Consider the following 26,321-nt stretch of genomic DNA (forward strand, 5'->3'; position numbering starts at 1 on the left):
CACTCAATCCAGCCGAACAAAGTCAAAACAAGTTGAATTAAAGCGATTCCAGTGCGTGTCCCGATTGTTCGTGAAGTTCCTCTTTTATATAAACGTGTACCGCGGCACGGCGTACGTCAGCTGCGGCCGGAGGGCGCGGGGGGGCCGGGGGCTAGCTCAGAGCTAGCGTACATCACGACGGCAGGACGAAAAACACTCAATATTCAGCCGAAAAAAGTCAAAAACAGTTGAATTAAAAACGATTCTAGCGCGTGTCCCTGGAGCGTTGTCTCCATGGAGAGGATATTGGCGTTAACCTATCTCCATGGCAACAAGCAGATGATGGCACCAGGCCAAGTTATAGGTCAGATCTGTGGAGAGGCCACCCAACTCACAGTAAAAAAAAAATTTTTTTAGGAAAAGACATTTCAGTTGAGACAGGTGACCAACCACCCAACTTAAAAACGTACAGTTTGTACCTTTTAACTGCATTGTGGACGGTCGGAAGTAGCAAAAGTTGCAATGTTTTAGGTGATACTGTTCTGCAGAGAACTACATTTCTTGCCTCCATGGGCTATTATTACTATAAAACCAGCTAACCCTGTCATTTATATCTCAACATTTGGAATGAATGGCACTTTGAACATAATCTAAACACTTACATTATATTGCAAATCAAATCACTATTTCAACATTTGTCAGTAAAACTTGCTATTTGATGAGCTCCACTGCATACTCTTACCGTCACCGGTGAGTTTCTGAAAGCTGTGGATTTTCTGCTTAGCTCGGGTCAGCTGGTCTTCCAGAGAGCGCAGTCGTCCAGCGGCGAGAGAGCCCGCCTCGGCCTGCCCCTCCGGTATCCTGGGGTAACGAGGAGACAAGGAGAGAGGTGAAGGGTTAGTGCTAAGGACCCAAACACGGTCAACTTTCACTCTCTGTCAAACGGTGGGTGAAAGAAAAAATATAATAAGAGTTTTGAAATAATAGCATTATTGACACAAGTTATAGAATTCTTCAAGGTTCTGTACAGACACAAATGGGCAATGTGGAAAAAGTTTGGGTAAAAAACTATTTTCAGATAGAATTTAAATGAAGGATGCGAAGGCTTCTGTGAAGCTGCCAAAAGAAAAATGTACAAACATTACAAGAATTTCTAAAACTCCTGAATTAAGTATCACAAAATTTGTTCAGTTTTCATCAATAAAAGTCTGTTCCAGTGTAAACTGTTGTTGTGGTATTTTGGTTAAGATTGCTGTATTAAGAAGTTGGAGGTTCTTTAACCAAACAGGCAGTCAAATATTAGCATTGTTGCACCAGCTCATATATGCAAATACTGTTGTGTTAGGACAGTTATTCAATACATTGATAAACAGCAAAATGTAGATTTAAAATAAAGAAAGAAGTTGAACAGAATTGTAATTCAGTCCATTTGCTGAGTTAAATGATTATGAATCTGCTGATGATAGTAGGGACAAAGTGACATTTTAATGTATTTTGTTATTCTACATAATAAAAACATGAATTTAGATTAAAAATATCTATGTATCAGGTTGGGATAAATATTGTATTGTGACACCTGTATTGGCATACGTATATTATGAGTTACAAGGCGATATCAAGCCCGAACACTGATCTGGAATATGGTTGGTTTGATCTTTTCTTTGAACAGTACATATTGCATAATGTCTTTGAGCAAGACACTACGTCCATGGGACAGTTTGGAGGTGGTAGTTAGAGAGGCCATATTTGGCCAGTCTGACCCCATTTGATTACGACGGAGGAGATAATAAACAATGCACACATTTATAAAAGCATTGTCGAGTGCATAGATCATAATCAACACAACAGTGTCCAGTTTTGCATATAGTTAAAGTATTCATCTGTATTTTGATAACAGATGAATTTGCATATAGTTAAAGTATTCATCTGTATTTTGATCACATATTTCAATGTTCCTACTGTATTGTACTTTGCAACGCTAAAATTTCCCTACTATGGGACATTCATTTACTATCGTACTGCTTGTTCCCGTTAGGGTGACTGGAGCCTATCCCAGTGACTTTGGACCTTAGGCGGGGAACAGGCCGGACAGGGGCCAGCTCGTAAACAACTATGGGACAGACAAAACTCATTTTATATTACCGTTTTTCACATAATAGCACAACTTATTCAAACAATAAGAACCTCCACAAATAATTTAAATAATGAATTCCCTGAAATATAATATAAAACCATTAAATAATAAAATACAATAAAATAAATAATTAGTGAAGTTGGTAAATTTAGATTAAATCAGAAATATATTGAGGGGCCAGTACATTCAATGCTTTAAAAATAAATAATACAATCTAAAATTGTATGATGATGTTCGCAGATTGGCAGCCACACACCACCAATCTGCCCCAGGGCTACCACGACGTAAGTACCAAGTATGTAGAGTATCAACAAACGCTCAATGTAAGCCTATTGCATTATTGTTCAGCCAGAATCACAATGAATAACCCATAAACAACACAAACGTATCCAATTTCTTGTTGTCCAATGGATTGGACCAAATTGCATTAGCAGGATTAACCAGATCTTCGATGTCTCGCTGGAAATCCCCATTTAATATAAGCACAAACAAGCTTTGCGTTTGTCGCCAATGACTCTAAAGACTATTGTCACCAAATACATGTGTGCTGCCAGCGCTAATAACCCAAGATAATATTGCATTCACTGAACCACGGCCCATCTACAGGCTTCTTGGGTTAAAACGTTAAATAAATGTGAAAGAATGATGTGCCGAAAACATGCCGCGGGCAAAGAAATGTATGGTTAAGCCTCACGAAGCCTAATTGCTCATTTGCGGTCCATTTCATGTGCTGTACATTAATGTAGTAAGTCAATTAAAATGCAAATATGTCATTTTAAGAATTAGCGAGAGCAGATGTATGAATTATGGACTTTTTGGCATTTTAAAATTATTATTTCAAGATACTCAAAGTCGCTGTTCAATTTGGTTATATTTTATTTACTTTATTGAACCAGGAAGACCCATTACGATTCAGAATCTCTTGCAAGAGAGACTTGGCTAAGGTCGCAGCCAACGCAATCAACACAGTATACACAGAAAGTCACAAAATATTACATTATAAAACTCTCTCAAGAAAAACAAAAACAATTCTCAATCACCACACTTTTTATTTAATTTATTTTTTCTTACAATTTTCAAGAACTTATCAAGTGACACTACAGCTTCCAATTTAAAGTATAAATTATAAACATATTCGCACAGACAATATTGGAGTGCATTGTCCAATTGTAGTATGCATTTCTGGAATTCAGTATGGGTCAAATGTAGATTAATTAAATATAGCTTAACCTTGCGGAAAGGAGTACTCCAACCACCAATCTGTCTGGTAAGTGGGCAAACATCTCCTACTAACTACGCTACTGTGGCTTCATTGTAATTTAGCAATTTTGAAACATTGTTTTGCCGAATATTGTCATTATCAAAATCTACATAACTATCCTGCCTGTCGTATGCACTTTAACAACAACAAGAACAACAACCTGTCTTAATTTTGTGGACCTCATTTGTTAACTATTGATAGATAATTAACGGTTGTCAACCACAATACGTGCGAATATGGAATATCAGTATCGGCTGATGAAATCCATATTGGACCATCCCTAGTAGATGTATTGGTGACTTGTACTTGTACTTTGACTTGTACAGAGGAGAGATAGTGAATATACCAAAAGGAACATCCTAAATGCTAACGGAGATGCATGTACTGCTAAACTGCAATGTTGAATACTTGACTTATTTTGTTCCGTGTCATAAACAACAACTAATTTATCTGACGGAGGACAAATGAGCGATTTGCAATGCAGGGGATGGAGTGGAAAAACAGAAGAGTCCGTGAGAGTCAACAGGCGATTCCTCAGCCCAATTTAGATGGATAGAAAGCTATTAAAAATGAAATATGTTCCAACGCACAGGGGCATTGGTGAGAGCTGCAGAGGCCATGCTAATGAGTCATCAAGCATCAAGGCATGTAAACTCGATTTAATACTGACTAGAGAACATCAGTTGCTGCAGGCACTAAGCGTCTATCCATTGTTCGCAAGAATCACTGGCACATTAGAAAAAAACAGCGATGTAGTTCAGGACGATAGTAGGGAAATAACACTGTACAAATCTATGCAACCCATGTATGGCAGTCTGATTGGTTTATTAGGTGTTCATCTTTTTAAACGTTTTTTTTTTTGCACCATAGCTTGACAAAATTTGGCTGCACTCAGCTGCCTTCCTCATAAGTGTCACAAGATGTTTCTGTGACAAGTCTGGTCAGCTGACTACAAACTAATTGGAACAGTATGGTTTATAGCGCCATCTGATGTCCGACTTCTTCTAAAAACAAGCTTGCGCTGTATACGAGAAACTCTGCGGAGAAGTCTCAAGGGAAGGCTTTATTATTTACTTCATCCATTCTGACACTAACTTCACCATGGATGACGACACATGGAAAGGAAGTGATGTACATGTACAACATTATATTAGAAAATGCGTTTTTAATCTGTTAAGGCAACCATCACTGGAGTAACTTGGCCTCTGAAGGAGAGAGTAAACAAGTGCAGAAGGTAAGGACCAAAGAGAATCCAAAAGGAAACAAGTCTCAGTCACGACAGAAAGGCACATTTCCTGGCATCTGCTCTTTTCTGTCTATGTTAATATTGGTCATTAATCCTTGGGACAAACTGATGGAACACAACAAATCATTGATCTTTTAGCAACATGCGAACAAACCTCACTTCAACCTTGCGCTGAGGTAACGAGAGAGAAAGTGAGCCATAGAAAGAGCGAAGGTAATAAAGAGTGACTGCGCAGGCATGGAGCTGCGGCTCGTTTCATCACTCAAAAAGGGCTTTCAGGATTAATAGTTTTGAGAATAAGTAGGTGTTTTATGTGTATGTGGAGGAACTGGACAGTTTTTGGCCGCAGGAATCATAGTCATTCAGTTGATCCATCTCAAATCTCAACGGATCGCGACCCTAAGTTTTAAAACCATGAGCTGGATGATTGGATTAGTGCCAAAGGTAGCATGCTGTGAGAGACAGGTGAAAGGACACAAGAGGAAGGAGGAGGTATTGCCGTTTCCCTGGTTGAATTTAAAGGGCAAATATTATGCATTATTTGTATTGTTAACTTTACTTTGGTATCTCATATATCAGAAAAAAACAATTAACTGCATGTCACTATGGATTTCCCCACAATAGGAACTGACCCTTGGGCTCCATCTACTGGCTGCAGAGGGAATTACATTCTCGAGAGGACAATGCTTGCTTTCTAACGTAGCCACACAGTTGTAATGATCGTGATTTGACTGCACTTAATGCTCAGAGTCTGGGGAAGAATTATGGACTTAAGAAACTGAACAGGAGCCCCGTCATGGGTAGAATATGACATCACAGAGGAGATTCTAAAAACTTGCAAGGATTCATTAAACTAGGTAAATGAAGCTAAATGTCACTTCTGGTATGTTTTTGATGAGGAAACAATGTTATAACATGGTTAAAAGCTAAAAAAAAAAAAAAAAACTTTTGTGAAATAAGTGTTTAGCAGATAGTATTACCTGAAAAGAATTTTAGCAAATTATTGACATATTTACTTCAGCAGTATTCAAGCGCTCGTGTACATTTCCATAAGCTAACACAGAACACAACACACTTTGCAATTTCCCATCTGCTACACCCGTTGTAAACAGCCCAAGATGTTAGCGGCAGCAAATAGCATATTATAGCTTATATTAGTCTTTCCTTATCAGGTTATTTGTATCTCAGGTGCCTTTGTCAAGCTAACAATCTGGAAGTCAAAAGTGTACAATTGCTTTTCAGTCCCAAGCTTGGTCAACTGTGCAAGAAGAGCATATGACATAAGACGTGCGAATGAAATACAGTGAGCAAATTATCATTGAAGATATATATATATATATATATATATATATATATATATATATATATATATATATATATATATATATATATATATGTATTTATTTATTTATTTTATTGACATTTTATTTCTTTTATTATCAGTTTAAATGTGCACACATGGACAATGCCAGATCTCAGAAGCTGCAAATATAAAGGTGCGATACTGGGATGGCAGTGACAGCTGAGCAGAGACAATACACTTAACTCACCCTGTCTTCAATGTTGAAGGAGGATGGTGTAGAGTATTTGCGAGAGCGAGCATATTGAAATTAGCCCATGACTCGGCTGGCGTGTTTGAATCACGTTTGTTCAATAACATGCACTGGCCCAAAATAAACAAACAAAAGGATCAGAACAAATCCAGTGAAGATTAACGGATTTTAAAACACAGAGGAACACTTCCTTGTATAAATGCTATCATAAACAATAACTCCGAAAACTTATTTAGCAGTTATTTTCATTGAATACAAATTCACAAAATACAAGGACACACCATACACACATACACCACACCAGGCTTTTAGATAGGATTTGAAAACACCCCGTCCAATTTGGACGGGGTGTTTTCGCGCGCTGAATATGGAAATCCAAAATTATGATCACACTGCGCCACTTAGGAGCGGCGTATCACGGCGTATTTTCCGATACGCCCGCGCACACGCACACGCACACCAAACACACACACACACCAGACCCCAAACACACACCACATGCACACCAAACACACACACCACACGCACACCAAACACACACACGCACACCAAACACACACACACACCAGACCCCAAACACACACCACACGCACACCAAACACACACACACACCACATGCACACCAAACACACACACACACACACACACACACACACACACACAACACACGCACACACAACACACGCACACCAAACACACACACAAACCATATTTAAACTAAATCTACTACTTTTCTCTATCCACTTTCCATGTCCCAAACGCAGTGAACTATTCTGGTGGTAAACATCGCTTGGTCTCTGGTGCAAAGATGCCCTAGAAAGCAGTGACTAGAACTCATACAAAGCAATGGGATAACCTAATAGAAGCCTCCGTGTTCCAAACCACAAAATCTAATCCTTCCATAGCTCAACCTTAAACGCCACAATGAATATACTGGGAAGACGAAACAAAATACTAGCCAATATGTAACCAGGCAGTTCCAGTTCCTTTGTAACTCTTTTTCTCTGACATGAATATTGGAAACTGGATGCTGGTGTGATTCGTTTGCTAGGGAACAGCTGGCCTATCATATGTTCAAACAGATTCATGAACCAACTCCACACCCTGACCTGCTAGTTACACCGCTCTGCAGGAAATGTGCTCTCACTGACATCATGAGGGTAAGGTTTCAAAATGCAACATTTTTTGGGGACACTGGACAAAACTATGTCGCCTGAAGCTGTGGAAACATGGTGGTATTCAGGACTTTATTGTTGGCTAATTTTAGTTTTGTTCTAAAAACGAGAGAAAGTGCTAATTTGACTTTTAATAGTTTCTTCTGTCATATTTTAACTACGAGAGGCATGATTACCGGTAGCTTTTTAGTTTAACTTTGGACATATTATACAACATTTATATACTTTGAGCTTTTAACCAGGTTCTATTGTTGTTCCTTCATCAGAAACAGCTGTTGTATGAGTTTTATTTTTGCTTTATTCACATTGTTTCATTAATCCTGTTCACAAGTTTGTTTTCTTTGAGCACTCACTTTGCATTTCCTCGCATTGCTGCATCACAGGAAGAAATCCCGGTAGAAATGCATTTTCCCTGTGTAATTTTTAGGTCCATAAACACCGGACTCGCTCTGTCAAATTGCTTTCACAACAAACTCATGGCTTCCACTGCTTACAGCAGAGGGCACTCAAACGCCTAAATACCTCAACGGAAACAGAGCTGTGGATTGAAAATTGTTTGATTCCAAATGTAGTCATTAGTTTTAAAATAAATGTGAAATACTTTTACCGAGGAGAAGTGAGATGCTATACTGTGGTATAGAGTGTATATAGGAAACATGTCCATTTATCTCTCAGAAAGCTTGACTTAGAAAATATGATGAGTAAGATAAGATAAACTTTATTCGTCCAACAAAGTGTTGCAGTGTAAAGTAAACAGCAGAATTAAACAATCCAATAAAAAGACCATATTTAAACATATAAATGGATGTATGGATTAGCAAACTAGATTAAAAAAAAAAAAAAACATGCCTTATACATATTCTCCAATCCCAGTATTGTACATTGAATGTCACAGGAAAAAGGAAAATAGCGTGTGAAATTCTTAAGAACCAGTTCATTAGGTCATGGTAACAGCCCAGACTAGACATACAGACTACAACACAGCACTTCACACAAGTAGACATGCATTTATGAAATGCATTCACACGACTCCACTCGCTTGAGGAGGTAAACAGAGCTGCGCGAGTACACAAATGGCTCCTGACGGCATCCCAAAAAGCACAGACTAAACCAGGCCCGGTGCTAATCAGAAGCTACAGCCGAGGAAGCAGATGAGAGTGAGGAAATAGGAAGGAGCTAGGAGAGATAGACGTTAGAGAGGTGTAGTGTATGAGCCTCAGAGGTATAGGGTGAGGTTTGACTATAATGGTGCAACAGCTTCACCACTGGTTATGTCTATGGGCCAAGGGTGGTGCAGATGTCCTACATTATTTATACCATTATTTGTTTACTTGCTTGTTTACATTGGCTCCAATACCTTTCAATGGAGAAGTTAGCGTTAGTCTCCCAACATCCCAAACTATGAAAAACCACGGCTGATTTAGTGACCGACAACCGCTCGATCACACGTGAGTAACACCAGAGCCTTCTTAGAAAACATTAGCTTAGTTTATTGATGTATTAATTAGCACCAAAATGAGCATAAACCCTAACAACATAATACTGGACAAATTGCACCAAAATATAGCAAACCACAAAAGTTTGGAATTAAAGCTTTATTAAATCAATCACCACAAATCATATTTAGAGAAGTAAACCTTAGGAAATAGGTTGGAAATATGATACAGTCATGTTGCAAAGTATGACAAACATAAACAGTAATGATTATTTTCTGCAACTCAATGTCAACTCAATTTTTATTTTGCTGCCTTATTAAAATGAATGGGATAGAACATCATAGAATTATCAGCGAGCCGAATGTTAAACCAATGGTAATCTTAAGATGCCGAATACTAAACTTTGCGTTTATTCAAAGGTTTTCTGACAATATGGATTAAAATGTATTTATCAGTGGTGGCTCAGTCATTTATCAGGTTGTTTCACGACGGACATAGTGGATTTCCCTAATATGTTCCACATTCTTTGATGTTACGTCACAAGCTCTTTTGGTATTACGCTGCCTTTTCTATTCTCAGCTTTTGATAACATTGTAAAAAGCTACACATTTGTGATTTCTAACTAACACTTTCTGCCATATCATGCCTTCTTTATCTCATAACTGATCGTCTAATCTCCTCGTGTCCTTTGCTAGCCGGATCAGTGTTATCTCCATACACTTGGACAGTATCTTGGCCTGTAAACCGATTCAGCACGGTGCATTCTTTTACTGCCTACACCAGGTACCTCTAGCTTCTGCTGTCTCCTAGTTAATCTCAAACTGTCAGCCATTTCATTGTATCTTCTACAATGGGGCTAGTGTATTTGTAAAGGCCACGAATGGAAGCTATAACTTTAGTGGTTAAAAGCTCTACAGGTTTAATAAGGTTATGTGCACAGTCAAAGAGGCTGGACTGGCCGTGCCAATGCACACAGGATTTTAGCGTTAGTGACATTTACATGTTCAAATGTCAGCCAGATAAAGCAGGATAGTATAGGAAATGCCATTACGAGATGTGTAGCTCTTCTGTTGTAGGTTCAAGTCTGTAAGCATAGGCAGAATGGGGGAGGGAGGAGCTTCTGTAAAGTTTAATTCATGCACAAATTGCACCTCTAGGAGTAGAGTTCCAAATATTAAGATATATTTTGAAGTCAATATACTCTTAGCTGAGAAACAATCTTATTAGGTGACAAAAACGTCATGCCGGCATGTGTTTTAACATATTACAACAATTCAGTTTCCAATTGATATATTATAATCGAATAATACACCAGAATACCATTATTTTATGTTAGGAACATAAATCATCACCTGGGTGACAACTTTTTACTTCAACCTATGTCAGTAAAGTAATTGACTATGCAGTAAAAATATTTACAATTCCCAGCTCTGTAGATATTGTGTGTTAGCAATTGCTATTATGTTATATTAAAAATAAGTTTTAGCCCCACTACGTAACACTTTCTGGTAGCATAGATACAGCAGATACATTCAGCAATATTTCTGGAAAAAGCAAAACCATCTTAATGGGGACAAGCAGGTTTTCAAAAATCCAAGTTACGAGTTGGGTCAGGATGCATGTTTGTGAGGGTATTTTTCCGAATGAAAAACACCTGTAATTAGACAAATACTTGAATTATATTTGAAATACTATTTGAATCATATTCATTAGCTCAATTTGTGACTTTCAATTAGTTCAGATGTACAAATATCTACAGGAAACGTAGACGTAGAGAGTAAATTGGTAAAAATTCCTTGGAGTGACACATACACAAATATATGATACAAAATCTCAAGAAGCGTTGCAATAGCAGGGTAATTTGTATTTATTTATTTAATATGGACATAGCATTTACATTGGACAAACCAGATGCAATGTTTAAAGTGTTATAGCAAAATAAGCTAATTTTCAACACCTGTCCATAGGAGGCTTTTAGAATTAAAACATCTATCAGACCATAAAGCCATATATGTAATCTGCTGTTCATCAATACTGCCATACATAATGTAGGGAGCTAAACAAAATGTAATTGAATTGGGTTAAAAACTGTTTAAATTTCAGAAAAAGATTGCCTGGAGTTCCATATAAAGACCATGCCAACGTGCAGTTCTTGAAATCCAAATAGATGTAATGTTTTTAAGTTCACTAATTCAAATAATTTCAAGTAATACATAAAGAAAGGCATAACCAACTATCAGAAAATATACAGAACATGTTCAAGGACAAGAAAGATAAATACAATCTAAGGAACACATTTTCCTTTTTGCACTACGTTAGAAAATGTTGATTTATGAAATATTTTAAATGACGAAAGGAATAAATATTGTGGGTGTATCTTAGTGCAGCAATTGAACCCGAGCTGAATATGATTTACCTTGGCAAATGTATGTAATAAAAGGTAGGAGTACTTTATTTCTTTCCTACTCCTTTTGTGCACATCATGTAATTATTTTCCGGACTAAAAGTTGCACCTTTTTACATAGTTTTGGCCGTGCGACTTATACTCCGGAGAGACTTATATGTGAAATTATTTGTTATTTTCACACTGAAAACCACAAGAGGGCGCTCTAGGCTCTAAGCGACGCAGAAGAAGAATCTGCATTGTCTCCACCTCAGGAGTTTGTGGAGTTGTTTTTGAAGTGACACAGAGGAAGACAAATTCATAGGATTTAGTGATTTGGGCTAATACTGATGCTTTGGTAAACTTGTTAGCATGTTCTTTATGCTATAGTCATCATAATTGTTAATATGTTACGTTAGCATACCAGACACCACAGTTCTGTCTGTGCGTCATGTAGTTGAAGGTGTTAGCGTTAGCATACGTACACCTATTCACCATGTTCTCTAATCTGTTATTATTTTAAATTGCATTTCAAGATCAAATTTCTGTTCTTGGATTTTATCAAATACATTTCCCCCCGAAAACCAAATTGTAACCATTGCTTTTGAAATTGGCATGGTAAGGTAAGATAACATACACTTGTCCCAGTAGGGAAATTTGTCCTCTACATCCTTCACTACTTCTGGGGCCACCTCTGTCAGGAGCAGTGGGTCCCTTCTCCAGATCTAAGTCAGGAGCCCTTTGCTGGAGGATAAGAAGATTGTGCAATTTGACTCTTCCACTCCACTAAACCTAACCGACGAACAAACTAACAAACCAATCTTCAAACACACCCAGAGCTACTTTTTATTCCAAGATGGAGTGAAGTGATTGGGGCTCAGCAGTCTGCAGCTTAAACCATTAAAAAGCAATTACATTTAATGGTGGTCAAATCATTTATCTGAATATTGACTTTTCCATTTGTGCATGTCAGGCGCTTTGGGGCTGAATGATGCGCTTTAACATGCATTGCATTCACTTAGTTTATTTGAAAGTGTGTCACCAAAATCCCAAAGTTATATAATTGCAATTTGGAGTATTCAAGTCAAATGTATGCTTATTATTGTGGCCCGCTAACGTGTAACGAGTGCAATTATTCATTTTACAATAGCCAATTACAATTTTATGCTAAAATTAAAAATAATCAAACTAGCATTTTGGTCAATGATGAAGGCAGCATATGCAAATCTTAATACAAAGAGCAATTTAAGGAAATATTTTTAAGCCTAAGGAAGGAGATTCAAACTGTCCTCTTTGGACCCATAATTTAATGTCACTGAGGGGAGGATTTGCCTTCTGTGCAGGTTTTAATGGGGGTGATTCTATCACTTCAAATCGATGATATTGACAGACCAACACAGTCAAGGAATCTATCCAATAACTACCAGGTAATCTAAACCATAACCACAGTTACAGCGAAGACAATACGCTCAGATTTGAATAATTGCTTATTTTGGCTAACCAAATGTATAGTAAACATAACATAATAATGCACACTGTAAATATATTGGACTAGGAATGTGACAATATGATAATTTAAGTATGTGTTATGTTAAAGTGAGACCTGCAGCAACTAATGCTCAACGGAAGAGAAAGCGGCCTGTTTTAAACTCACGTGCGTCTAAGGAGCAGAGTTTTGTAGTGTGAAAGAGCACAGAGGACCGCCATGATGAAACAGAAAGTCCGAAGACACAGAGGCTAAAGTGAACGACACACAGAGCTAATGACTCGACCTGCAGAGCTGCAGAGAAACAGCTCAAAACAACACAACTTACACAATCACTTGCCTCATGTGACAAGGTTTTACAAACACGAGTAGATGTTTCTTATGTTACATTAATTATGTTAAATATTGCTAATTCAAAGCTAATGTTACTATTCATATTTAACCTGGCCCATTTAAAATACAGGTGACAAGTTAATTAGACATTTACAAATATTTCAACAGAAAAAAATAATAATGCAATGTTGTTTTTTCTTTAGCTGTATTGTTTTTGAGGAAGACCAACATGGAGTAAATGATCTGAGACTAAAATGTGGCAGATGCACTCATCATGGACATTTGAACTGGTGTGTTTGTCAATAGAAGAGAAGAACGTAATGATGTTTTGGAGACTTATGTGAAATTAAGAATTTATATATATCATTATATTATATATATCCAACGGTATAGAGTATTTTCTATTCTATTTCAAGAAAAAAACATTAAACTATTTGTAATCCGCATTGATCTGCTTGTTGTGCTTGTTGGCGCTGCCGTAAGTGAAATAACATATAAATTAGATAAGTGCGGAGATGCTCCTTGCTCATCCTACATTTCCTCCTCTTTGCCGCTCTTTACTTAGTGCCGCTCTGGTGCCATCCATCACGGCCCCCCCTCCTTGCCCCTCCCTCCCCCGTGCGTTGGTATGACGGTGGGGGATCGATGCCAGACCAATCCCTCATCTCTACAGTCACTCACCTAGTGCAGCGTAAACCTGTGCAGCAATGTGTAGTTATAAAACACATAATACAGTAGAAGTATAGTTACACTGCTGCTGTTACTACAGTACAAGTACAGAGTAAATGTGTGCTGTAATGTGCAAGCGTAGAAAAGTCACCGAAGTAAAGGTACTGAAAATACTATTCCCCCTGCTACTACTCGATTTACTTCTATTTGATTGTGATATTATATTTCATGAGCTAATGACGCACATGACAACATTTTAGCCAAAGTTAATTCCCTATTTCTGACCCTAGTTAGGCTTTTACGTCAAACTTTAACACAACGTTGTAAAGTCCTTGACAATGCAAAGCGATGAAAGACATTTCAATATCAATTCAAAGAAAGTTCAGAGAAGGTAAGATGTCTGACCTCTGATTAAAATGTCTTTGAAACTGAAGGGAGAGACGATCTAGGTCCTTTTCAAATGAGAACTCACAGATAAAGAGTTGCATTTTTCTGAAGTCTGATTATCCGAAAGTTGTTTTACGCCTCAGGACTGTAACCGTAACACTCTGAGCCCCTCTGGTCACTAACCCAATGCCCCGAGGAGTAAACCTGAACAGCAATGTACAAAGGAAAGCATTAGCCCCAAAAATGCAAGAACATAAATAATCCAGACCCATAGATCACATTTAGGTAAGGTTAAATGAGGTTAAATTATTGCAACTACAATTCAAAGAAAGGCTACTGGATATTTGAAAGCAATAGGAACCATCACAAGGTCAATTGGGACTATGCGTGTTTCAAATCAGCTTGGTCTGAAACAGAATAAATCAAACACTCGGTGCGGTGCCCCTGTTGTCCCCATGAAGCTTTATAGTGGCTGGTTGCCTGGGGCGACTGACAGCTGCTGGCAGGTGGGCGGGGCCTGTCATGCCGCACGCCCCGACCCTCGTTCACCTCTCATTAAACGCTGGCAGCTGATTGGTGGACTGGCACGGCACCTGTCACTCAAGCGCACCCTGGAATGGGAGATCAGATCAGCAAAGCACCAGGCTGAGTGTGAGGCCAGCCAGGTGATGGCAATTTGAATGGGGGGAAACATGAGTGATAGCTTTATTAATAACATATGAGAATGCATTTTTAAAAAAGTACGTCCAGATCAGCAACAATGGTAGGATAGCCAATCAGCCTGGAAGCATGGTGAAATACTATTTGTAAGCACAGAGGTGCACTTTTGAGACCTTTATATTAGATTTAAAATAGTACACTTAATTATAAATAAATATTGAATTATTAGTACTTTCATTACCTCACAATAAAATATACTCGACCAACATATCTCAAACTTACCACCCAAACAATACCGCCAGATTTAAAGCAGGTTGTGTGTGCAATCCATGTGCCGTCGTGACACATATTCATGTGCAATTACTGTAGTGATCACATGCAATGGTATTTATGTATTTATGTATTTGTCTATGGGAGTTTTTGTTTATAGGAGATCTTCTACTGAAAGTGTTTTTCAGACTTCCTATGAGTGATCTGTTCTTTTCTTCTGGATCTGCCTCTGTATCTACCTGCGTTGCACCAATGAAATTCCCCATGTGCGACAATAAAGGAATATCTTAACATGCCTGTTTGTTGTGGACACATTTCTATATCCCTTTTCCATTTTTTCAGTTATGAATGTATTTTTATGTCATCATAGAACTGGTCTGGTTTTAGGCCATCGTTATTGTTATTTTATTTTATTTCTTCATTTAAATAAATATCCTTGTTTTTTACATTCCGCACTCCACAGTCTAATTGTTATTTGCTGGCAGCCAATGTTTGGATCTTGTTCTATAACATTATTATCATTATCTGCAGGCATTATGTGTAGTAGTATTAGTACTAGTAGTTTTAAATTAAAAAATGCTAACTTTTTTTCCAATGGGATAAAAATGTTGTAATATGCCAGATTTTTTTCCAAACAATATGATTTCAAGCCTGTGTTTCTCTACACCATCTTCAGCCATTAATGTTCTTTATCACTCTTGATGAAAAGCAGACCAGATAAAAATGTTTTGGTGCAATAAAACACTAGAAACCTCCAAACACATTCATCTTAACTTTATCTGACAGAACATAGTGACAGGTTTATTGGTTTGGTAACTACTGTATACGAAAAGGCCATCAGAATTGTCATAACAAAATAATACCGCAAGCATATTGCATTACAGACTACAATACTAGGTAATGACAGTTTGTCAATGATAACTAGCTCTGAGTTAAATCCAGTATATATACAAGCACTAGATGTTCATTAATACATTATTCAATCAAAATCAATAACAAAAAACGGCAACTTTTTAGTTTTGTTTATGTAATGTATGTAAGAAAATTGGCAGTATATTGAAATTATGTGATAGTATCATGTAATTTCATGATTCAATGTCATCCCTCATTTGTACGAGACAAACTACTTCCATCCAAAAGTCATTCTCAATCTGAAGAAAATAGTTTGAGAAGTTTGCATTTGTACAATCTTGAGCTCAAACTAGTCCTTCCCACGCACGGGGAGTAGTTATAACTGAAACTAACACTGCTTTGTTTACTAGTTTGACAGTTTCAGCTACAGCTTGGGTCGTTAGGGCCTATTGTGGTCTGAGCTGGGGAAGTCAAGTACCTCATTGACCGGTTAGGTTTCTGCAAAGGTGAAAAAAAGAGTGCAGTATACTCCTGGGAGGTTGTACCGCAAACCTCCATTTCGGTTATATTTCTTAACAACAATGGCCTCTTCCACTCCTTTTTCAAACTTTCCTTTCTCCCTGCTTAAAATGTTAACCTCACTGTCCAGAAAAGTGTGATACAGATTGCAAATCAGAGGACGAGTCTTATTTATTTATTTGTTTATGGGAGTTTTTATTTATTTATAGGAGATCTTCTACTGAAAGTGTTTTTCAGACTTCCTATAAGTGATCTGTTCTTCTGTATCTACCTCTGTATCTACCTGCGTTGCACCAATGAAATTTCCCCATGTGGGACAATAAAGGAATATCTTATCTTATCTTATCTTATCTTATGTGATGATACACACTTTTGTGTAGTGATTGTTTAGTTTGCCCAATGTAGTGTTCATTGTAGCCCTCATCACTACAATTCATGGAATACACCACATTATTTTTGTGTGGGCATGTTGTCCTTGGAATGAACCAGTTTCTGTCTTGATGTATAATGTGTAATTTCAAGTTAAAATGTGATATGAAATCATCAAGAGAATATGTGATGATTAATAATCATGAAAGGCTGTGATACAAAATTATCACATTATTACAGTATCACATAATTTTTCATGATAGTACTGTTAAAACATACAACAAAAGTATCATGAAATTATGAGATAAGAAATGATCATGATTGTATGTGATGTAAAAAGTGGAAGTACAGAAACAATGGAGAATCCAAGCCACTTTTGTGCACTCACAGACACGTGCCGAGATATAAATGCTAGTTATCATGTCATGAGATTTCACACCCCTAGTAGAAGTAGTAGGCCTGCTAAATAAATAGAGCGGACAGTTCCGATGTATGCCGAGTTCTGGGAAAATTGGCTGAGGAGGCTGATGGTTCTGCTGCAGCAATGGAGGGTTTTAGCTGAAGTATCAGGATTGTAGGAAGGAGGAGAAGGTGCATTTACAAGTGGTAGGCTGTGATCAGCTGACAACATGTAGAAAAAAATGGCTGAGCGACCTTCAAAAAAATCTCTGATAAAATCCCATTCAATCGCACAGCTCCAACATAGTATAATTATTTATTTTTAAAAAATCAATACTTAAGAAAACAAATCATGTAGCAAACTATCAATACAACTAACAGTATCGTCAAGTAAACAAAAATGTGTATGAAAATGGTTAGGGCAAAATTCAAATTGTTCTCCCCATCTTTGCCTCCACAGGGGTGTTGAGAATGTAATTACTGTAGTTCCAGCAGGGTGCTTGTTCATAATGGTGTACAACACGTCTAACTTCGTGTCCTCCTGCAGACTGACTGAAAGTACCGGTGGAATGAGCTAAGCGTGCAGGAGTGGTCTGTCAGGGAGCTAGTGAGATGTTATGGAGGGCACGAGAGGGAGAGAATGAGGGGCTTGGGACCGGAGCAGAGCTGGAGCAGAACCAGGACTGTGTCAGCACTTTGGGGAGGAGGTACAGGACGAAACAGAGGAGCGATTAGAGGAACAATGAGGAGACACTTACAGCCAGTTAGTCAGTGAGAGTGAAGGAATCGGGGATCATTCAGTGTGCTTTGATGCCGTTGTTGGTGGTGTTGTTGTTGTTTGTTAGCGGTATTGTTGCAGTTTATTAGCGATAGTATAATTTGTTAGCAGTGGTGGTGGCGTTGATGTTAGCAGTGATGTTGTTAGCAGTGGTGGGGTTGATGTTAGCAGTGGTGTTGTTAGCAGTGGTGGTGGTGTTGATGTTAGCAGTGATGTTGTTAGCAGTGGTGGTGTTGATGTTAGCAGTGGTGTTGTTAGCAGTGGTGGTGGTGTTGATGTTAGCAGTGATGTTGTTAGCAGTGGTGGTGTTGATGTTAGCAGTGGTGTTGTTAGCAGTGGTGGGGTTGATGTTAGCAGTGGTGTTGTTAGCAGTGGTGGTGGTGTTGATGTTAGCAGTGATGTTGTTAGCAGTGGTGGTGTTGATGTTAGCAGTGGTGTTGTTAGCAGTGGTGGTGGCGTTGATGTTAGCAGTGATGTTGTTAGCAGTGATGGTGGCGTTGATGTTAGCAGTGATGTTGTTAGCAGTGGTGGTGTTGATGTTAGCAGTGGTGTTGTTAGCAGTGGTGGTGGCGTTGATGTTAGCAGTGATGTTGTTAGCAGTGGTGGTGGCGTTGATGTTAGCAGTGATGTTGTTAGCGGTGGTGTTGTTGATGTCAGCAGTGATGTTGTTAGCAGTGGTGTTGTTGATGTCAGCAGTGATGTTGTTAGCAGTGGTGTTGTTGATGTTAGCAGTGATGTTGTTAGCGGTGGTGTTGTTGATGTCAGCAGTGATGTTGTTAGCAGTGGTGTTGTTGATGTTAACAGTGGTGTTGTTGATGTTAACAGTGGTGTTGTTAGCAGTGGTGTTGTTGATGTTAGCAGTGGTGTTGTTTGCAGTGATGGTGTTGTTGATGTTAGCAGTGATGTTGTTAGCAGTGGTGGTGGCGTTGATGTTAGCAGTGATGTTGTTAGCAGTGGTGGTGGCGTTGATGTTAGCAGTGATGTTGTTAGCAGTGGTGGTGGCGTTGATGTTAGCAGTGATGTTGTTAGCAGTGGTGGTGTTGATGTTAGCAGTGGTGTTGTTAGCAGTGGTGGTGGCGTTGATGTTAGCAGTGATGTTGTTAGCAGTGATGTTGTTAGCAGTGGTGGTGGCGTTGATGTTAGCAGTGATGTTGTTAGCAGTGGTGGTGGTGTTGATGTTAGCAGTGATGTTGTTAGCGGTGGTGTTGTTGATGTCAGCAGTGATGTTGTTAGCAGTGGTGTTGTTGATGTTAGCAGTGATGTTGTTAGCGGTGGTGTTGTTGATGTCAGCAGTGATGTTGTTAGCAGTGGTGTTGTTGATGTTAACAGTGATGTTGTTGATGTTAACAGTGATGTTGTTAGCAGTGGTGTTGTTGATGTTAGCAGTGGTGTTGTTGATGTTAGCAGTGGTGTTGTTGATGTTAGCAGTGGTGTTGTTGATGTTAGCAGTGGTGTTGTTGATGTTAGCAGTGGTGTTGTTGATGTTAGCAGTGGTGTTGTTGATGTTAGCAGTGGTGTTGTTTGCAGTGATGGTGTTGTTGATGTTAGCAGTGATGTTGTTAGCAGTGGTGGCGTTGTTGTTAGCAGTGGTGTTGTTAGCAGTGGTGGTGTTAGCAGTGGTGGTGTTAGCAGTGGTGGTGTTGTTGATGTTAGCAGTGATGTTGTTAGCAGTGGTGGTGGTGTTGTTGTTAGCAGTGATGTTGTTAGCAGTGGTGGTGGTGTTGTTGTTAGCAGTGGTGTTGTTAGCAGTGGTGTGGTTAGCAGTGGTGTTGTTAGCAGTGGTGGTGTTAGCAGTGGTGGTGTTAGCAGTGGTGGTGTTAGCAGTGGTGGTGTTAGCAGTGGTGGTGTTCTTGATGTTAGCAGTGATGTTGTTAGCAGTGGTGGTGGTGTTGTTGTTAGCAGTGATGTTGTTAGCAGTGGTGGTGGTGGTGGTGTTGTTAGCAGTGATGTTGTTAGCAGTGGTGGTGGTGTCAGGCTTTTAGATAGGATTTGAAAACACCCCGTCCAAATAATTTTGTCCGGGGGTACAGGGGCCGACCCGCGTAACTAGTTAGCGTGCCGGAGTCTCGTTCGTTATCGGAATTAACCAGACAAATCGCTCCACCAACTAAGAACGGCCATGCACCACCACCCACATATAATATAATACATCCATGGGGCCGACTAGGCGAAAAAACAAGTAGCTTCGGCATTCTCCGGACCACGGCTCGGCAGCCAATCAGAGCCAAGCACACTCATTTTGTCGACCAATCAGCACGTACCATGCAAATTTTTACTTGTGAACAGTAAACTGTAATGGCGGCCTAATGTCAAATACCTCCCGGCCCAATTTAATGATAATGTTCCCTTTTCTTCTAAGATGTATTAATAAAATGCCCATCCACATTTTAAAATACCCCGTCCAAAATACGGGAAGACGGGTATCTATCTAAAAGCCTGGGTGGTGTTGTTGTTAGCAGTGGTGTTGTTAGCAGTGGTGTTGCTAGCAGTGGTGTTGCTAGCAGTGGTTTTGGTGATCGTTTTTGCGGTTGTTGTCATCAGTGTTACTTATTTAATTATTTGAGCATCTGTTACATAGAAGAAAACACTAGTATATTGATAGTAAAAAAATAAATAAAAATGCAATTGAATACATTATTTACAACACACAATGGAGTCTATGATGCAAGTAGGGGAAGTTTTAAAATATATTATATCTTACCCCTGTTGTAAAGGTATCAAGTCTAATGTGTTATTGGATGTTATCTAACCCAGTGGTTCTCAACCTTTTTCAGTCGCAAGCAACAAACATAAAAAGTAGGCTACGCCCAAAGTGATAATAATAGCCAAAGACCTAGATAAATTAATTAAATTAATTTGGTTGGCCAACCAATAATAATCTACATATACCACTGCATTTGAAGAGTGTCAAGCTTTCTGTAAGATTATTCTATGAATTTGGAAAAAAAAAAAATCACATATCATCTGGAATGATTATGCGACCCCCAGGTTGAGAACCACTGATTTAACAATACACACCAAACACCCAACTACTTGCATATTATTTCTATATCAAGATGCTTATGATGTTAGAGCATTTGAAGGACACTAGGGGGGCATGGCGATATATCGCGACATTTACTCCCGCAATCAATTCTCGATGTGTTCTCGTCAAGTATTGATCTTTTAACCTTGTAAAAAGCCCCTATAAATTGCTCTATTCACCATTCCCTCAAGTGAGCTATGTAGTAGTGCGAGATTGGCTGTGGGCGGAAGAAGAAGTCGTACACGGATATGAAAATGGCCGGAGTCAGATGAGGAAAACAAAAGTGAGAAGAACACGTTAAAAGGCGCATCAGCAACATTTAAGTCCAGTATGGACTCACTTTGGCTTCTATAGCAGCACAGATGGGACACAGCTCGAAAAGTACTATCCAATATGCAATAACTGCTTTTCAAAAGTTCGGTAGACGGGAAACACAACCAACATGCACAGCCACCTCTCGCAGTATCGTCATATTGTGATATTATCGGTATTGTGAGCTATGAATCGTGTATCGTATCGTATTGTGAGGTAGCCAGTGATTCCCAGCCCTAAATGACACTAGAATATACTGAATTCACCCCCTTCTAGAGAAAAGCTTGGTCCCACATCAACCACAAAGTCAACCCTGATCAGCAAGAGTGCTAGCCCCATCTGGTGATCGGCCCACTAAAAGCTTCCCTGCTCCCCATGCTGTGAGTTCCACCTTTGTTTTGGAGCCAATTCTGAATAATTACAAAAGCAAGGGATTAAATGAGGGACCAGCTGTCTGAGGTGAAGCGTGCATGCATGTGTGAGTGTTTTTTCATATTGATTTTCACTGATGGGGAGCTGCATCAAAGGGAATCTGGTAATCACACAGGAGGCTCTGAAGTTCTTCCCTTAAAGCTGAACTACATGGTTTTATTAATTTAATAGTGTCATTGTTAACAAGCATATAACTTAAGATTAAATATTGTCCATATATATATATATATATATATATATATATATATATATATATATATATATATATATATATATATATATATATATTTATTATGTAACCCTATTCTTCATTCAAAAAAATGTATAATAAATACAAATAATAAATAATTTAACTTAAAAATAATTTGCGTTACAATGACTTTTTATTAATGTATTCCTTTCTGTCCACATCTGATAAAAATAAACTAGATCAAGATGACGGACATGTTGAATATAAAAAGAAAGCTGTAAACCACTCAGCCGAATCAAACATTCTGGAATGAATCAGGCTCAGCTTGTACTCCAAAAAAACAAATAAAACATTACCTTAAAATTCCAAATATATATAAAATATAATAGGACTTTTAGATGAAACAAATTCTTCAGTTTTCAAATCGGAACGGTCAAAACCCAACAAATGCCCAAACCAGTGCAACTCTGACCATCCTCCAGACACCAGCTTTACTGCCCTTTATATTTCCCAAAGAAAATCTAGGTGGAACTTGATCGAAATTATGATTTAAAGTAAATCAGACATCAGAGGTCAAAACTATAGAAGGTCAGCTTCAAAGAGTCCAGCCAATTGCTCAAAAGGGTTCAAGAACTTTGAAATGGGGCTCATTTTAGACAGGAATTCTTGATAGGGGTTTATTTATGTGTTACTTTACAACTATTACTATTGTTAAGGAACGTTACCACAACCCATGCCAGTGTTAACATGGCCAATAGCAGAAACACTATCAGCATGCAGTGCTAAGAGGAGAACCATCTGTGTCTCTGTTCCTAAGTGTGAATTGTGATGTGAGCTTAATAACCTCATACAATGTGGCAATTCTGTGCCAAAAAACCAGTATGAAATCTGTGAAGGTGCGCTTGGTTTACCCATCTGTCCGTCTGGGGTCTTCTGCAACACTGATCAACTTCACAAGAAATATTCTGCACACAAATTTGTTCCACTGTACAATCTAACATGCACACTCACTCACAGGATTTAATTAGGCATGATTTTCTTTTGACCAAAAAGCAAAACCGGCAACCCCTGTTACTTACAATTTTGCATTTGTAAAATTAGCTTGATTAGACAAACAGGGTGCGTGGTTTTCTTAGAGAATTGGAAAGGAAAAATACATTTAACTGTACTTTAATGCAACATACAGCATTTATGTATATGCAGTTAACTGTGCAAGGGAGATTTCAAACAAACAAAGCCTTGCATCCACCAAGGAAATAATAATGTATCTCGTTGTCTAACTTTCTCACTTGAAATGGTGCCGAAAATTGGATTTACAGTGGAAGGTTCCCAAGGTTTATTGGTCCACAAAATTATTGTGTATCATGGTATATAATATCAAGCAAGATGATTAACTTCATTCACACAAATAGTCACATGGTGGTAGCGTATCATCTGCGGGGCCTCTTTGTTAAGAGTTTGCAAGTTTTTCCCATGTCCTCCTCTGTTTCCATCAACCAAAATCTTGCAAAATAGATAATCCTCCATATACATCAGAGCTCTCCAATCTTTTTGCCTCCTGTTCCCATATATTTCATAAAGTTTAAGTTTACTCAACTAGAGATGACAGAGTGGCGAACTACAGTTGAAAATCATAAGTTGTTGCACTGAGACAACACACATGTGGAGCACACCGAGTTTATGGTCATAATTTATACGAGGATCCAAAGTCCGGTCACCCCACCCTGAAGACGGAAAGAAGTAACTCTAGCCCTAAATTGTGCAAATAATGCTGTAGTGTGTACAAGGCGGAAGTCTTCAGAGATCCGGATTGTTATCTCTATTGTTAAACCAATATAGAGTTAATAAGTTAACACAAAAGTATTTTTTATTTGCCAGTACCAATTATTTCCTAATAATCATTTCTAAGTATTAAATATGCTATACATAATTTATTAGAAGGAGGGCTTTTGATGATATGAAGTTTGACCAAATCTATCTCGTTCAGGTGTCTCCAACCTTTTTGCCTCTGTGAGCGACTCATGTTCCAAAATATTTTATGGCTTATTTTGGCCAAAACAAAGTAATTTCTGTTGTCTGAACATTTATCTCAATATATAATACAAACGGATGTATTATTATCACAGTGTATTTAAAAAGCGCTTTTGCAGCATCAAGGACATGGTTCAACATTCTAGTTATTTATTTATAGGCAAAACAGTCTGACAGCAACACCCTCAGAAAAAAATTAAATTATAAGTGATTTCCTGCATTCTGGTGAATTTTAGATGTACTATTTGAGCAGGTCACTGCCCATTCACTTGCCTGCATGAAATGATTTTATTTTATTTTTAGTCAAATCACCCCAGGCCCTGAGTTTGGCTGCACAGCCCCTGGCTCTTCACATCTTCACATCTTTTCTCTCCTTCCGTGTGGACTAAGAGGCTCCAGGTAACACTCAGGCAGCAAACATTTTTTTCTCAGGACTGCTAAACTTAGGTTTTGTGTTGATGGTAAATTTATAACATTTGTCTTTTGCCAGAATGTGTTGTACTTTCCGTTGTGCTTCCGTGTGACACTGCTTTGTCGTCAGTTTCCATTCATTCACGTTTGCATCTTTCTACGATACATTAGGTCGATTAACATCAAATAAAATACATGTTGTAGCTTGAACAGCAGAACAAGGCTATGTTTTGTGCAGTGGCGGCTGGTGGTAAAAAATATAGGGGGGGGCTATTAGACATGAGTTTTTTTTTTTTTTTTAATGTCCAAAATTGAATATTTTGCATTGACTGTATAAATACATATTTTAGATACACATTTACAACTGAATTAATAAGTAAACACACTTTATTTCCACTTTTGGTAATGAATGATAATACTATGACTTAGAGGCAGATACCATTTGTGAGAAAATTCATTTGACATAAATTACAAACTTTATAAAATTGTAAAGATAAGATTGTAAAAAGCAAAACAGTGATACTTTAACTTATAGTACAGAGTATCAATAACTACATGAAGAAAAAAATAAAAAACACAAACAATTGTTGATGCCCCTTTCATAAAACAGCTTCTAAGTGGCATTAGTTACTCGGAACTACATGTGTAACATTTTACATTTTTATATTTAATCATCATAGACAGTATTGCTGTATGGAGACTTGTTCTTAAAGACTTGTCATTTATAGCATTCTTTCATGGGTTTTCTAATAACCAAAGCATGTTTTTATGAATAGAAGTTAAGCAATACTTAATGCTTAGCGTTATCCTTATCCAGGTAATAAACTAAAAAAAAAAACACTCCTCTTTAGGGTGTTTGTTGTCATGGTAACGGAGCACGAATTTTGACACAGCAAACAGTCGAGGAGCTCATTCTGAATCGTTTTGGACGTACCTTTTGTACACAGACGTGTGTAGATGCAGTTTTAAAAAGTAAACACAGAAAACAAGGCATGTTGCACTTCCGCGCACATGTCTGTGTCTCCAGCGTAGACTGCGTAGCTCCGTGGCATAAACACTATGCTGAAAGACAGTTTTCCTATGGCTTTTCCAATAGTGACGTAGTCCATTTTTCTCAGAACGTGATTGGCTAAAGTTTCCCATTCCCATAATAATTTAACATAACTTTGAACAAATTATATTGTTTTTAGACAAATCAATTGTTGTTTGCCCCATCGCCCATAATGGACCAGGTACCACTGGTTATGTGGCTATAATTTTCCCCAGTATCCCAGATCCGCCGGCGCACCTGTTTATTCCGAGTTTGATTCTAAACCTAACCAAGCCCACAGCTCGCTGCCTGCACCTCACGGTATTAAGAGAAAACAGAAAAAGGAGAGATGACACCTCAAAGGAGTGACAGTAAAGAGGAGAGTAAAGCTTGTGCTGGTCTACACGGGGAGAAAGCACTAAAGTGTCACGAGGGTACTAATAGTGAAGCATCAGCGATCAATATGAAACTCATAGACGACACTACTGTATCACATCAAGTACCCACAAACAGCAGGATCTGCAGATCAGACACACGCACTTGTCATTGACATTTGTAAATAAAAAGACAGATTCCCACTCTTTATGAATACTATGTTTTTGGCTTCTTGGCAGCTCATGCCGCTTGACACATGGATGTCTGCAGGTCACAGCCACGAAAACCAAGTTTGACTGAGACAGACAATGTTTTGGAAATCCCTTTGAGAGCTACTCAAAATTGGGCCATGAGCTACCGGTAGCTTGCGAGCAATAGATTGGAGACCACTGATCTAGTTAATAGGATCAGAGTTTTCTTGGCAATTTTAGCCACTAATGTGCAATACTTGTGGAATACTTGCGCTGTGCATGTCCGGGTCATGCGGCGGTATGCATCTGGCAGCCAAAGTGGATATAGGAGCAGGCTTTCATCCTCTGAGCAGTTTAGACAGTTTGAGGAAGGAGAAAGGGCAGAAGAGAGCAGCGAGGACTACTACAGTATTTGTGAGGTGCCACTTTCAAATG

The 26,321-nt window shown here is 38.4% G+C and overlaps 1 protein-coding gene across 1 annotated transcript in view; it reads right to left on the bottom strand.

Moving 5' to 3' along the window:
- Positions 1 to 26,321, bottom strand: part of fut8b (fucosyltransferase 8b (alpha (1,6) fucosyltransferase)) — a 199,929-nt gene that overhangs the window by 72,276 nt on the left and 101,332 nt on the right. Inside the window, exon 4 of the mRNA XM_072446193.1 lies at positions 722 to 840. Coding sequence (XP_072302294.1) covers positions 722 to 840 — 119 coding nt within the window. The remainder of the gene's footprint in view (positions 1 to 721; positions 841 to 26,321) is intronic.

This window comes from Eucyclogobius newberryi, unplaced genomic scaffold (assembly GCF_026437365.1).
Source record: "Eucyclogobius newberryi isolate DKJ021-1_F unplaced genomic scaffold, fEucNew1.0.hap1 SCAF_1, whole genome shotgun sequence".
Taxonomy (NCBI): Eukaryota; Metazoa; Chordata; class Actinopteri; order Gobiiformes; family Gobiidae; genus Eucyclogobius; species Eucyclogobius newberryi.